Source organism: Nicotiana sylvestris, chromosome 11, assembly GCF_000393655.2.
Source record: "Nicotiana sylvestris chromosome 11, ASM39365v2, whole genome shotgun sequence".
NCBI classification, from domain to species: Eukaryota; Viridiplantae; Streptophyta; class Magnoliopsida; order Solanales; family Solanaceae; genus Nicotiana; species Nicotiana sylvestris.
Genome location: NC_091067.1, coordinates 78,675,782 through 78,692,412, shown reverse-complemented (window position 1 = coordinate 78,692,412; position 16,631 = coordinate 78,675,782). Strand labels below are relative to the sequence as shown.

Here is a 16,631-nt window from a genome sequence, read left to right as displayed (position 1 = left end):
ATGGGGCTCAATTTGTCCATCGATATGAATATACAAGAGCTGCTGGTAATTGGCGATTCAGATATTCTAGTACATCAAGTTCAAAGAGAATGGGCTACGAAGAACACCAAGATACTACCATACTTGTATCATGTGCAGGAATTAATGAAGCGATTCACAAAGATAGAATTCAAACATGTGTACAGAATTCAAAATGAGTTCACAGACGCACTGTACACCTTGTCATCAATGATACAACATCTAGATAAGAACTTCATCGATCCTATCCCGGCGAGGATCCATAATCAACCAGCTTATTGTGCTCATGTTGAAGAAGAAACAGATGGAAAATCGTAGTTCCACGACATCAAAGAATACTTGGCAAAAGGAGAATATCCAGAACAAGCAAACCATACTCAGAAACGCACACAGCAGAGGTTGTCCAATCACTTCTTCCAAAGCGGAGGGACCCTGTATAGAAGAACTCCTAATCTGGGATTGTTAAGCTGTGTTGACGTAAAGGAGGCTTCCAGATTACTTGAGGAGATTCATGCCGGAACTTGCAGACCACATATGAATGGTTTTGTTCAAGCCAAAAGATACTCAGAGCTGGATATTTTTGGATGACCATAGAAACGGATTGCATCAGGTACGTCCAGAAATGCCACTAATGCCAGATACATACAGACATGATAAAGGTACCACCGAATGAGCTCAATGCAACGAGTGCACCTTGTCCTTTTGTTGCTTGGGGAATGGATGTTATCGATCCAAACGAGCCCACCGTTCTAATGGGCACTCGTTCATTTTAGTGGCTATCGACTATTTTACAAAATGGGTAGAGGCTGCACCTTACAAAGCTGTAACCAAGAAAGTCATCGCAGATTTTGTCAAGGATCATATTATTTGCCGATTCGGGGTTTCTGAGTCCATTATCACTGATAATGCCGCCAACCTCAACAGTGACCTGATGAAAGCCATGTGTGAAACCTTCAAAATCAAGCACAAGAATTCTACAGCATACATGCCTCAAATGAATGGAGCTGTGGAAGCTGCCAATAAGAACATCAAGAAGATACTAAGGAAGATGGTAGAAAATCGCAAACAATGGCACGAGAAGTTACCATTTGCCCTATTTGGGTACCTCACTACAGTTCGCACATCAACTAGGGCGACTCCCTATTTTCTGGTTTATGGTACTGAAGCTATCATTCCAGCTGACGTAGAATTCTTTCTTTAAGGATCATACAAGAAGTCAAACTCAGTGATGCAGAATGGATAAGGAGCCACTATGAGCAACTAGACCTCATAGACGAAAAAAGAATGAACGCAGTATGTCACGGTTAGCTTTATGATAATAGAATGTCCAGAGCTTTCAACAAAAGGGTCAGACCAAGACAATTCGTACCGAGGTAGTTGGTGCTAAAGTGGATCTTCCCACATCAGGATGAAGCCAAAGGGAAATTTTCACCCCAACTGGCAAGGTCCTTACATGGTTCACCAGCTGCTAACAGGAGGGCACTAATACTTGCAGAAATGGCCGGAGAAGTTTGGCCAAAACCTATCAATTCAGATGCAGTCAAGAGATATTATGTTTAGATTGTTTACATTCATTCATCTGATGTAACTGAACCACATTTGACCTAATTCCCGTTTAAGAGGGGATACGTAGGCATCCCTATAGGTTCGGTCATATCTTAATAAAAAATTTATTTTCCCCAGAACCAGGAACTGGGCAGAATTTTGAGTAGGACCCTCAAAATTCTGAGCAAGTGTAGCCAACGCCATCATATGCCAGAAAGTCCAAAATCGGTTAAGTAACTGGAGCAGAATTTTAAGAAGGATTCTTAAAATTTCGGAGCAGATCCAGCAAACTTTGTTGCACGCGGAACGGCCTAAGGATCAAACTGGGTAGAATTTTGAGGAGGATCCTCAAAATTCTAGTGCAAGGAAGCCGCAATGTCTCTAAAGTGTTACAGCCATTAGTTCATATGATTTACTTGATATTATATACCACTATGTTTTCTAAAATAACTCTATTCCATCAATAAGTGCATATTTTCGAAAACTTTATTTCTATGGCCGCCAGGTGTTACCCAGGATAACTCAAACAGGGCCTCCGGAACAGAGCAAAGCAAAGCAAGCAGACAAGGGCACGAACCAACCCTCCTTATACAAAACTCACGATTTTTCTTTGGATGCAGGCACAGCGAATATGACAGGAGTATTCGCAAATATACACATATCAAAGTCAATATCCTCATAACAATCAGGCCATCCGATGCAAATATATCTCCAGCTAAGAAATATTCTACTCCTATCTGCTACTTTTTCACTGCATAAGGCTAAGCATTGCCTTCCCTTTGCATGAGACTAAGCCTTATCTCAAATCTTGCATGAGGTTAAGCCCTGCCTCCGTATTTGCATAAGGATAAACATTGCCTTCTCTTTACATGAGACTGAGCCCTGTCTCAAATCTTGTATGAGGCTAAGCCCTGCCTCCCTATTTGCATAAGGCTAAGCACTGCCTTCTCCTTGCATGAGACTAAGCTCTGTCTCGATCCTTGCATGAGGCTAAGCTCTGCCTCCATATTTGCATAAGGCTAAGCATTGCCTTATATTTGCATGAGACTAAGCTCTGTCTCGATCCTTGCATGAGGCTAAGCCTTGCCTCCATATTTGCATAAGGTCTAGCATTGCCTTCCCTTTGCATGAGACTAAGCTCTATCTCGATCCTTGCATGAGGCTAAGCCCTGCCTCCATATTTGCATAAGGCTTAGCACTGCCTTCTCTTTGCATGAGACTAAGCTCTGTCTCAAATCTTGCATGAGGCTAAGCCCTACCTCTATATTTGCATAAGGCTAATCATTGCCTTCTCTTTGCATGAGACTAAGCCCTATCTCAAATCTTGCATGGGGCTAAGCCTCGCCTCCCTATTTGCATAAGGCTAAGCACTGCCTTCTCATGGGACTAAGCATTGTCTCCCCTTGCATAAATGTTGCTCTATTCTAAACTTTGCATTATCTTCTCCTCTCGGGGATAAGCTCTGCCCCCAAACTCTGCGCACGGCTAAGCATTGCCTTGTTATTACCTTTGATATCATGTCTTTTCATTTCATGGGCTGATGTGTGTTGAAATTGAATTGCAGACAGCAGATTAAATGTTGCAGAAACAGTTGCAGAACAGAGCACCGCGGCCCGCACAAATAGGAGTACGGCCGCACTAGGGGCACCACAGACCACGCAAAGGCGACCGCGGTCCGCATTGGGACAAAGCCCTGAAAAACATCTCTCTGAATCCAACCACCGCGGCCCGCACAAAGTAGCAACGCGGCTGCGGTGGGCCAGCGCGGACCGCATAATGTGCAATACGGCCGCGCTAGGTGTAGGTTCAATTTCAATCACTTGGGCACTGCGGTCTGTGCAAAATGGCAATGCGGACAGCGTCAGGGCACCGCGAACCGCACAAAGGCGACCGCGGGCTGCGGAGAGTATTTTGCACAGGCACTAAGTTAGGGTTTCATTTTCTTGCACAATTGTTCACGTTAGTTCACCTACTTTGTCCCTACTCACTTGCCCAACCATTATGCATATCCAGCATACCAACCTAGCATTTAAAACTACCCTAAGCTAACAACTGAATAAAGAAGAAGAAACTAACAAGAAAAAAAAATTATAAGCTAATAGTAATTAAATAAAACAAAATTAATCAAGTAAATGCACAATGACTGAGTGAAACATTACCAGATGAGAAGATGAAATGTAATTAGTCAATATTAAGCAAGAATCACTATCACAAGAGGTTATGAACAGTACTTTTATGTCTCTGAGTGTTAAGAGTTCGAAAAGGGTAAATGGTGACCCGTGGGGTCTATTTATAGAAAACCAATGGGACCCAGCCTTACCTACCAGCGCGGCCGCACAAAATCGACTGCGGACCACGCTGGGTTTTATTCACTTGAAGCTTGAGTAGGCAACCTCCACGGACCACACAAAAACAGATCGCAGTCGCGGAGTCCCATCACGGACCGCACTAAATGGAATGTGGCTGCGGTGGCAAACTTCAGAGAGCACCACTTTTGACCATCACTAGTGCAGACCGCACAAAGTGCAATGCATCCGCACTGGCAATCTTTAGAGACTGTTCAACTTTTTTCCCCTGCAACATCTCACAATCAATTAGCTCAAAAATCAAACCTACACTACCAAGAAAACACAGAAAAACAACAAAAAGAAAAAGACATGGGTTGCCTCCCAAGCAGCGCCTGATTTAACGTCGCGACACGACGCATGTTACCAGCACATCACTTTAGATGGAGAAGTGCCACCACGTGGCTATCATCAAATTTCCCAAGATAATGCTTGACTCGATATCCATTGACTCTGAATACTTCACCATTATTGTTCCTTAGATCAAGAGCACCAAATAGGGTCACGAACACAACTTCAAAAGGCCCACTCTACTTTGACTTGAGCTTACCCGGAAGCAGACGTAATCGGGAATTAAACAAGAGAACCATATCTCCAACCTTGAATTCCTTGCCTCGAGCATATTTGTCGTGAATGTACTTCATTTTGTTCTTGTACAAGGACGAGCTGGAGTAGGCATGGAATCTAAACTCATCGAGCTCATTAAGTTGTTCAACTTGAAGATTTTCCGCAACATCCCATTCTAAGTTCAACTTTCTCAAAGCCCACATGGCCTTGTGCTCTAATTCCACCGGAAGATGGCAAGATTTCCCAAACACCAACCGATACGGAGACATACCAATCGGAGTTTTGTAAGCCGTCCGATAAGCCCAAAGAGCTTCATCCAACTTTTTTGACCAATCGGTCATATTAGCGTTGACAGTTTTAGACAAGATACTTTTAATTTCTCTGTTGGAGACTTCCACTTGGCCACTAGCTTGAGGATGATGGGGGGTCAAAACCTTATGATTGACACAGACACCGTACTTAGAAAGCAACGTGTCGAAAGCCTTGTTGCAAAAGTGAGACCCCCCATCACTAATGATAGCACGAGGAGTGTCAAACCTTGTGAAGATACTATTTTTCAAAAATGCCACAACACTCCGGGCTTCATTGTTGGGAAAAGTCACGGCTTCAACCCACTTTGAGACATAGTCCACCGCCACGAGAATGTAAGTGTTCCCACAATAGCTCACAAAAGGACCCATGAAATCGATGCCCCAAACATCAAAAATACCCACTTCGAGAATTGTATTGAGGGGCATCTCATCCCTTTTAGAAATTCCGCTGGCTCTTTGGCATTCATCACATCTCTTGACCACATCACCCGTATCTTTAAACAAGGTAGGCCAATAAAATCCGCAACTAAGCACTTTAGAAGCCGTTCTCGCCCCGCCATGATGGCCACCATAGGGAGAGGAATGGCAAGCCTCCAAAATACCCAATTGTTCCTCCTCCGGGACACATCGTCGAATCACACCATCGGTGCAAATTTTAAACAAATATGGCTCGTCCCAATAAAAATCCAAGCTATCCCGCTTGAGCTTCTTCCTTTGGTTGGAAGAGAGCTCACACGGGATGATTCCGGTAACAAGATAATTTGCGACATAGGCGAACCACGGCATTCCATTCATTGACACCGCAAGGAGTTGCTCGTCGAGAAATACATCGTTTATCTCAAGGCCATCACAAGGCCTCCCCTCCTCCTCCAAACGGGACAAGTGGTCTGCTACTTGATTCTCACTCCCTTTTCGGTCAACAATTTCCAAATCAAACTCTTGGAGAAGCAATACCCATCTCATCAATCTTGCCTTTGAGTCTTTCTTGGTCATCAAATACCTAAGAGCGGCATGGTCGGTATGCACTATCACTTTTGCCCCCATAATGTAAGGTCGGAACTTTTCCATAGCAAAAACAATAGCCAATAACTCCTTCTCGGTGACTGTGTAGTTCCTTTGAGCCTCATTCATTGCCTTGCTTGCGTAGTACACCGGATGGAATATTTTGTTTATCCTTTGGCCCAAAACAGCCCCAACCGCAACATCACTAGCATCGTACATGAGCTCAAAAGGCAAGCTCCAATTTGGTGCAGTAATGATGGGGGTAGAAGTCAACTTGAGCTTAAGAAACTTGAATGCTTGCATACAACTCTCATCGAACAAGAACTTTGCATCTTTCTCTAGCAACTTGCACAACGGATGTACCACTTTAGAAAAATCCTTTATGAACCTCCAGTAGAAACCCGCATGCCCAAGGAAACTCCTCACCCCTTTGATAGAAGTAGGGGGAGGGAGCCTCGAAATAACCTCAATCTTAGCCTTATCAACTTCAATTCGTCGCTTCGAGATCTTGTGACCCAACACTATACCTTCTTCTACCATAAAATGGCACTTTTCCCAATTGAGAACAAGGTTGGTGTCTTCACATCGGGCCAACACTCTATCCAAGTTTACCAAGCACTACTTAAAAGAATCCCCAACCATGCTGAAGTCATCCATGAAGACCTCCAAGATATCCTCCACCATGTCGGTGAAAATAGCCATCATGCAACGTTGGAAGGTCGCCGGAGCATTACACAATCCAAATGGCATTCTAGAGAAAGCGAATGTGCCATAAGGAAATGTAAAGGTGGTCTTCTCTTGGTCTTCCGGGGCAATTAGAATTTGATTGTACCCCGAGTAACCATCCAGAAAGCAATAGAAAGCCCGGCCCGCAAGACGATCAAGCATTTGGTCAAGGAATGGCAATGGAAAATGATCTTTTCTAGTCACCTTGTTCAACTTCTGGTAATCCATACAAACTCTCCACCCGGTGACCGTTCTAGTGGGAATGAGCTCATTGTTGTCATTGGTCACCACAGTCATACCACCCTTCTTCGGCACACATTGCACCGGAGAAGTCCATGAACTTTCAGAAATAGGATAAATCACCCCAGCATCTAGCCACTTGATAACCTCTTTCTTCACTACCTCTTGCATTGCCTCATTTAATCTTCTTTGATGCTCCAAGGAAGGCCTTGAATCCTCCTCCAAAATGATTTTATGCATGCAAAATGCCGGGCTTATACCCCGAATGTCGGCCAATGTCTATCCAATCGCCTTTTTCCACTTTTGAAGTATTGCCAAATTGGTGTCAACCTGCATGTTAGTTAAGCAAGACGAAAGAATAACAGGTAAAGTAGAATTTGAACCCAAGAATTCATACCTTAGGTGGGGAGGAAGTGGCTTCAACTCTAACACTGGTGGCACCTCAATCGATGGCTTTGTTGGTGGAGTTTTGTGGTTTTCAAGATCCAAAGATAGCTTCATAGGCTCATACGAATATGAACCCATACCATGCAATGCATTCATGCACTCCACTCTACTAGCATCATCATTGACATCCATATTAAGAAGCATGGCCTCAAGGGGATCTTCAACATGGATTATGGAACTTGTGTCATCCACTATAACAGCTGTGGCAATGTCCACAAATGAACACACATCCGTGCTATTGGGTTGTCTCATTGATTTGCAAACATGGAATACCACCTTCTCATCCCCCACTCGGAAAGTGAGCTCACCCGCTTCAACATCAACCAATGCCTTCCCCGTTGCAAGGAAAGGTCTGCCCAAGATAATAGGAACCTCATAGTCCACCTCACAATCCAAAATCACAAAATCGGCTGGCAATATGAATTTGTCTACCCGAATAAGCACATCATCAATAATACCCAAAGGTCGCTTTATTGATCGATCCGCCATTTTAAGTCTCATTGAATTCAGCCTAGGTTGCCCGATACCCAATGTTTTGAAGATAGAGTAAGGCATCAAATTGATACTAGCTCCCAAATCACAAAGAGCCTTTGCAAAATCCGCACTCCCAATGGTGTAAGGAATGGTGAAAGCACCGGGATCTTCAAGATTCGGGGCCATTGAGTGCACTATAGCTCTAACCTGGTGAGTCATCTTTATAGTTTCACAGTCCATAGAACGCTTCTTTGTAACCAAGTCTTTCATGAATTTTGCATAGCCCGACATTTGTTCAAGTGCCTCCACCAGAGGCACATTAATAGATAAGCTCTTCATCATGTCAAAGAACTTTTTAAACTGATTATCATTCTTCTGCTTCGCGAGCCTCTGAGGATAAGGTGGAGGTGGCCTTGGCAAAGGTGCCTTGGCTCTTGGCACAACCGGATCGGGCATGTCAATCACATGTTCCCTAGACGGGTTCATGGCATCTTAAGTTTCTACCTCGGCCTCATCAATATCAATCCTCACATCATTGTTCACATTCTCGTCAACCACATCTTCAACAACCAAAGGTACATCATCATCACACAACTCAACATCTTCATCCACAATTTGCTTCTGCTTTAAGGCATTCACATCACCGCTTCTCCCACTTCTTATTGTAACCGCCATCACATGATTGTTATTCCCACCCTTCGGGTTCACTACCATATCACTTGGTAGAGCACCCTTGGGACGAGTATTCAATGCTTGAGAGATTTGGCCTAACTGCACCTCCAAGTTCCGGATAGATGTATTATGAGAAGCCAATTGGGCATCAGAATCTTGGTTCTTTTTCATCATTTGCTCGAACATGCTTTCAATTCTTCCCCTATCACCTCCGAAAAAACTAGGACCTTGAGAAGGGAAAGGGGGTGGATTTCTCGGTTGTTGATACATTGGGGGCCTTTGAAAGCCTTGCCCCCAGTTGCCTTGGTTCCCGCTATTGTTCCACCCTCCTTGATTGTTGTTGTTGCTCCAATTATTGTTGTTCCCGTTCCAATTGCCTTGATTGCTACCTTGATTACCCCAATTGTTGTTTTGATTATTGTTGTTCCAATTGCCACCACCTTGTTGTTGGTTGTTGTTATTCCAATTACCTCCTCCTTGTTGTTGATTGCCCCAATTTCCTTGAGGTCGCCATTGTTGGTTGGAAGAGTTGCTTCTATTGCCTTGATAGTTGTTGAAATATTGAACCTCTTCACTTTGGTCATCATAACACTTATTTGAAAACCCACTACCATCATTGTCATATTGTTCACAATTCCCTTGAGATTGTTGCCCTTTTTGCCTTCTCTTAAGCATAGTGACACCTTCCATCGAGTTGACTTGGCGCAAATTTTGGATTTGTGGTAACTGCGCCTTCGCCAGTTGATTCATAGTTGTTGTAAGCTCGGCAATAGCTTGGCCATGATCGTGCAATTCCTTGTGCAAATGGATGACCGTGGGGTCACCTTGGGCACATTTTCTCGGCTTTGCCATGCCGAAGAGGTGTAGGCCATTTCATCAAGTACATCACATGCCTCTTGGTAAGAAAGTTTCATAAAGTTCCCTCCGTCCAATTGGTTCACAATGCATTGATTCATGGTGTTGATTCCCCGATAAAAGGTTTGTTGAATCATAGCCTCGGTCATGTCGTTATTAGGGCACTCTTTCACCATTGTCTATATCTTTATCATATCTCATGCAAAGGTTCAGTTGGCTCTTGCTTGAAGGCTAGAATTTCATCCCGAAGAGCCGCCATATGACTTGGAGAAAAGAACTTGGCAATAAATTTGTCCGCCAATTCATCTCATGTTGTAATAGAATGATTGGGAAGCCTTTCTAACCAATCCAATGCTTTACCCCGAAGAGAGAACGGGAAAAGCCTCAATCTCAATGCATCGTCGGACACATTTATCTACTTGCTACCCCAGCATGTATCCACGAACCCCTTCAAGTGCTTGTAGGAATTTTGATCAGAGGCGCCTGTGAAATACCATCTTTGCTCGAGCAAGGTCAACATAACATTTGTGATTTGAAAGTTCCTCGCCCGGATTCGGGGAGGAACAATAGCACTGGCATATCCTTGATTTGGTAAAACTCTGGGAGCCACTCTCGGCGGTTGCGGAGGAGGGCCTGGAATATTTTTGTTCTCATTTGCATTTATATTGGCATTTCGGCCTCTCCGTGGAACTTGAGGTAAGACCTCATCTTATTCTAGATCCTCTACCTCCTCCCCCACTATCACATTGCCGAGAGGGTCATTTGCATTAGGAGCCATTTGTACCTGATTGATTGACACAAACAGAAATAGTAAACAAGAAGGAAAGAGAAGCAAAACACAAAACTAAATAAACAGATATTCAACACCGTAAGCTCCCAGGCAACGGTGCCAAAAAGTGATCACTGCCAACTTGATGCTACACTAAGGTAGGAAGAGCTAGTCGCAATAGTTTTTACCCGATATGAGGGTCGGGATCGATTTCCTCAGGGAGCTAGTAGTGGAGTTGGATTGTCTGTCTAGCCTAGAGATGTGTTTGTACTCCTAATGTCACTTCAAACATTTTTAGGTTTTCGAATTATAACTATTTTTATAAAACTATTGATTAACACTAAATTATGCTACGAGAATATTGCTAAGTTGTATCTAATGGGAAGAAAGGCACTAGGGTCATGACACTACCTAGGTGGCTAATTGACGGATAGATGTTACTAAGGTTCGATTGACATAATTGAGGCTTATGCTATAACTGTTGCACAATTTTACCCACTCTCACAACTCTCAGTAGAGAAAGTGATTTTGCCCAATTGACTCTCTCAAGACCAAATGGGTAGGCAAATTAGACCAAACAACTAGGGTTCAAGTAGGGTAATTACTCTCTCGAGGTTTAACCCGTTAATTGGGACTATCATTTCTCATGAGTCCATCCCAATTCCTTGTTGGGTAAATTTTGGGGTCATAGACTCTCTTTCTCAAGAAGAGTTAAACCCACAAAGCTTGAATCAGTGTTTGCAACCACCAATGCTAAATTAAAACATAAAATCAACCCAAATAGCAAACACCCATAGTCAATCTAACATTAGATAGAAACACCCATCAATTACCCATACAAGGGTTGAGCCACAACCCTAGCTAATGGGTTTAGCTACTCATGCTTGAAGAAGAAAATAAAGAAATAGATGGAGAACAAGGCATATTAATTAAATGCTAATGTAAATACAGAGAATCTATTGTTAATTTGAAGCTAAGATGCCAAAAATGGCTACAAATGATGTTCCCACGAGCGCAGCTCAACTTTGATATATCAGATAACCTAAAAAATGGTAAAATGTTCTATTTATACTAGGCTGGAAAACTGGACAAAAATACCCCTGTGGGGTCAGTGCGGGCCGCATTAAATGGACCGTGGCCGTACTGGGCTCTTTGACTTTGACTTTTGCTTCTCTAAACTTGGACTCCGCGGACCACGTAGAATGGACCGCGGCCGCGGAAGGAGCTGGCGCGGTTCGCGCAATCACGATCGCGGACCGCATGGCATTGGCTTTGCAAACTTTCATCTCTCTGAATCTCATGATCGCGGACCGCACAAAAGAGTAGTGCAGCTGTGGAGCCTTCACCGTTGACCGCAAGATGTGTACCGCGGCCGCACTTCTTCTAGCCTGGTTTACCAACTCTCTGAACCACCTAGTGCGGCCGCATTCAATTTTGCGCAGTCCGCACTAGGCCTTCTTTCCTTAGATTTCTTGGTCTTTGATACTTGATCAGGTTTCACTCCTTTTTGAGCTAATCTTTGATATTTCGTCACTTTATCAATAAAACCTGCAATCAAGCACAACTTGTGAGCCTTTTAGGACTATTTTGTAACAATATATGATCAAAGCATAGGCAAGTAGGGGCATAAAACATGTTAAAATCCTAACTTATCAATGTATAACCAATTTTTCCAAAGGCACCACAGTTCGAAGGCATCATACTCATAGCCTGAAGACACCATATCATGGCCTGAGGATCTCTCAATACTGCACGTCATTATTCAAATGCATCATGGTTTAGAGGCACCATTTTCATGGCCCGAGAACATTATTTCATGGCTTGCGAATCTATTATCTCATGATTCATGGCCCGGGACGTCATGGTCTAAGGACGTCATCTTCACTGTCCAAAGACAATCTTTATGATCTAAAGGGAATTTGCATCATGTTTAAATTCTCGCAATAATCTATATACTTGCATGCATCGTATTTTAAGTTTTGCAGCAAATTCAGGAGGTAACCATTCTTCAAACAGGAGCAACCTTCGCTCCGGTTTCCGCTTGTACCACTTACACTCTGCCATTTAACCGATTCTCATCAATTACCCGCCTTTACTCTGTGATCGTTTAGATATGTGCCCTATGATACATCCGTTACACTTTAGACTCATATAACAATTCCATCGGCTTCATTTACCATTGGGTGTAGAACTACACATGACTTGATTCCTGTAAAACTAGGGATATGTAGGCAGCTCAGAGACCAGGGTGCGGCCTCTGTTTTTCAAAACACCCCATTCGATCAAAATCGGTTATTATTTCTTTACCCGACAACTCTTTCATCCTTCCCGGGTAAAGAGGGGCAACTGTTAATACCCAATTTTTCCCTCATATACTTTCAAAGTAGTGCATGAGCATCAACCAGTATTTTTCCATAAATTTTCTATAATTTTTAAAAGGATTTAATTAATTTTATTATCCAAATAATTACTAATTGCATCACCAACGGTTTTATGATAATTTTATTGCTTAATTTTATTATTTTATATTTATACTAAGTTTAAATTATTTCATGAATAGCCACATTGTTAGGGTTATAATTGCAATAACTTTGCAATAATGGCTCATGTGTGCATAATTACCTTATTGCTACAAGAAAATAACCTTTTGTATTTTTATAATGTTAAGTAATTATATTAAATCATTTTCATGCATAGAATCATTTTTATCATTTAATTAATTATTTTATCAATTAATTGGATATTTAACAAATAGCCTCTTTAATTTTGTTTAATTTTGGATCTTGACCCAAATTATCACCCCAAACCAATTAAACTAACCCAATACCCATAACCCAATTTTAACCTGCCCTAACCCCAGATTTAATCCTGACCGTTGATTTCAAGAGATTAGCGGTCCAGGACATTCTTTCCTTTTTAATATACCAAACCCCCAAACCCTACTTCATTTTACAAAATCCGCCGCCCTTTGAATCCCTCCTCCTCTCTTCTCTCTCAATCTCCCCTCTCTTCACTCTCAAACCCTAGCTTGAACCCCTTCGATCTATGGGGTTTCTCTTCAATCTTAGGCTCTATCCGTCCTCTTATCTCTATTGGTTATTCGACTTCTTGATTGTTTGATGGAATCTCAAGGGGATTCGAACAGACTTGGTTCAAATCCCTAAATCTTCTGATGAATCCATCTGTATTCACCATTTTTTTGTGAATATTATCACTTTTGTATTTTCGTGGCTTCAAATCTCCAGTCTAAAACTCGATTTTTATACCTTCGTCTATTTTTTATACAAACCTAACTATTTTTGGTCGAATAGGTTCAAATCTCTTTAGATCTGAAGTGTTTGGGGTTTATTTAACCATTTTCCCTTAAGGTTCTTTCATTTTAACGCTATTATCTATCGATTTCACTTTTTCCCTAAAAAACTAGGGTTTTATCTTTTAAGTTTCTTCAAATGTTTTAAAACATTTAAAGGTTCAACCATGGCCTTTCTTCTTTACTGCTCGACTAGTCTTTGCTTGATGTTTCATATATGTGCTTCTACATGCTTAAGGTTTTCCGCTATTCATCTTGCCCGTTTATTTTGGCTCTGTTAAATAAACGGAATAATTGGTTTACTTGCTTAATTAGGGTTTGATATTATATTTTTGCTTTTAAAATTGGTATCTTTCCGAGATTTTTATTTATTCTTTCCTATATGTGACTTATAATTGGTACTGCCTTCCTTAACTATGCTACTGGCCTGATTTCTAGGTTTGATTTGTTCTGACCAACCTATAAATGGTCCCTGATTTATTTCTTACCTTATTAAACCTCAATTTTGTCCGCTAATTGATTTTGTATGAGATTTTTTCTAATTTAAGGGGTCTTTCCGAATCCTATCATGTTAATTGATTGAGTTTAGCCTTAATTAATTGACTGAAGGATTTGCATACCTTATTTGTGAACTCTTAATTTCCTTTACCTTATTTGTTCTACTCTGCTGAATGTTATATAACCTCATCATTCTAATTTTTTAAGAAACACACGAACACACACGCTCTGACGCAGACACCTATACTTACAAGCACACATTGATACGCGCTTACACACTTACAAAAATTCTTTGATTTGTTGCACTGTCTAGCAGGCTGAAAGCCAAGGCTAGACCCTTGGATTTCATTCGTCTTCACCTTCCTGTTTGCTATCTCTTTAACTGGTATGCCTCCATTTCTGTTATCATGTTCTCCTCTATATGCTATGTAGTTAAACTTCAACATGATTCTGTTTGCCCTATGTCTTCATGTTTACTGCTCTCTTAACTAGTATGCCTCAATTTCTGTTGCCATGCTCTATTCTACATGATATGTAGTCAGTTCACAATAGACATTAACATGTCTCTATTTCATGTTTGTTTCTCTCTTAACTAACATGCCTTAATTCCTGTTAACCTCTCTTGTTATGTGTGCTAGTGTGGATAGTTTACCTTAACATGTTTCTGTTTGATCCATGATTTCTGTGTAATCCTTTCTAGACTGGCATGCTTTAATTTCCTACTATCCTGCTCTATGTGTTTGTTTGGTTGATTATCTTAACTTCAGCATGCTTCTTTTCAATATATGTCTACATGTTCCCACCTAGTGGTAATTAATAAATCAAATCAACTTCAGTTATTTGAAACCTTGTTGATTCAGTTGTATGCCTCTATTCATAACATGCTTAGATATTGCAATTATGTATGGTTAGTTCTGTTTGTGATTCAAGTACCCCTACTTCTTTGTGATTACTTTAGTTGACATAGTATTTATACCAATCTATTTGGATTCTGCTTATCTAGGTAGAATTCTACTTCTGTTTGCTCCTAAAGAAAAACTGTTTTCTAAAAACTATCCCCTACCCCTTACATGTACTACTTTTCAAATTTCCACTCTTAGCCACTTAGGTTCCTACCACCTCCAATGTGAGCACTACCTAGGGTCCCTGAGACTCTTTTGAACTTTGACACATTGGAGCTAGTTTCCCAATCTTTTGCAGATCCTGTGTTGAATGTATGGATCCAGTGTGAGCACTGCCCGGGGTCCTTGAGGCTCTTTGGGAACTTTGACACACTGGAAGCATGGCTTAAGGTGTTATGGATCCTGATACCTGTGTATATCAGACTTGCTTGCTTGAAGGCCTGGTTTTCAGGATTGATGTTGGGCATGCTAAGGCTCCCTATAGTATAATGATTCTTATTGTGTAATTTATTTATATTGGCCTGTAATAATCTCTGTAATAAACAGATATGGAGTTATTAGTAAAAGTTGGGGGGGTCTATTCTTATATCTTTTGTTGAAATTGGGTAGAAACCCTGCCTATAGGACTTAACTATACTGATTGCAGTATGTGGATACAATACTATGATCCTGCCTGTAGGATTTTTATGATCGTTTGATTCTGTGCTGCACATCTGCAGGTTAGAAAACCCTGCTTATAGGACTTTATGTTTAATTCTGGCATTAAAAATCCTGCTTATATGATCTACATGTATTTTCAACTCAACATGCACTAGTGACCATGTCCATAGGGTTCTGTCTATTTGATTAACAAATTTTCCTAGCGATGTGCTTAAGAATTCTGCCCACATATGATTAATAGAAATCATGCCTATAGGTTTACAATTGTAGATACCATACCTATAGGATTTCAAAATCAGTTTCTGCATTTAGAAATCATGCCCATAAGATTTTAAAATCAGTTTTCTGCAACTTAGATATCATGCCTATAGGGAATAAGTATAAAATCAGCCTTAACGCTTAGACATCATGCCTATAGAAAGTAAGTGTTCAAAATATATGTTTATGCACTTAGAAATCATGCCTATAGGAATCGGTTTCTGCATTTAGAAAGTATGCCTATAGGATTTAAGATAAAAATCTGCCTGTTAAAATCAGCAATTAGTTTACAGCTTAAATACCATGTCAATAAGGTTCTGCCCGATTATCACTTAGGCAAGCCTGTAGGTTAATTAAAATTCTGGGTCTAAACTGTGATTGCTTGTTTGAAATGTGCCCATATTCAGAGTATTAACCAAATCAATAGGCAAACTGATAGGTACTCGTCTACTCGTTTTAAGACTGATGTATATTTTGTTTTTGTGCTCATTTAGACATCCTGCCTGTAGGATCCTAAAGTTATTTAAAATTGTTTGTTTGAACATCATGCATTTGTTTGTCTATTTGTGGAGGTTAACATGAGCCCACTTAATTGCTTCTTGTGTGACAGTCCTACTTGGCTTTTGTTTGTCGCTTAGTTTTCTCCTTTTAAACAACATAGGTGAGTCTAGAACTGCCTTAAATAGAGGACCTAAACACCTTCAGGTCCAGAGATAAGGGACGGGTAGTGCACGCATAGGGTACGTACTGGATGTTATTAGAATGCTTAGGTAATAATAAAAAAGGGGAGGGTAATTGGGTAGTAAAAGAAAAGGATGACATATGCGCTAATGCTATGTGTAGCACCCCAATTTGGGGACAATTACCAAGTATTGCACAAAAGTGATCCTATAGGCTAAAAAACCTAGGACCCCTTTACTCCTTATTTTAAAAGCGATACATGTTTGTTTCAATTGCTTTATTTCCTTAAAGACTAATTCACCTAAATTGAGTTTGGCCGTGACCCACCATTGTGGACCTTGAGGGGTGCCT

General features: G+C 41.1%; 1 protein-coding gene across 1 annotated transcript; it reads left to right on the top strand.

Annotated features, from left to right (window-relative positions):
• On the top strand, window positions 1-336 carry LOC138881207 (uncharacterized). Its single transcript, XM_070161416.1, has one exon. It carries the CDS (start codon window positions 1-3, stop codon window positions 334-336), a length of 336 nt encoding a protein of 111 aa, XP_070017517.1.
• Window positions 337-16,631: the final 16,295 nt, after the last annotated feature.

Excerpts from the sequence above, each read along its gene's own strand:
- LOC138881207 (XM_070161416.1), top strand. The coding sequence starts at position 1 with ATGGGGCTCAATTTGTCCATCGATATGAATATACAAGAGCTGCTGGTA.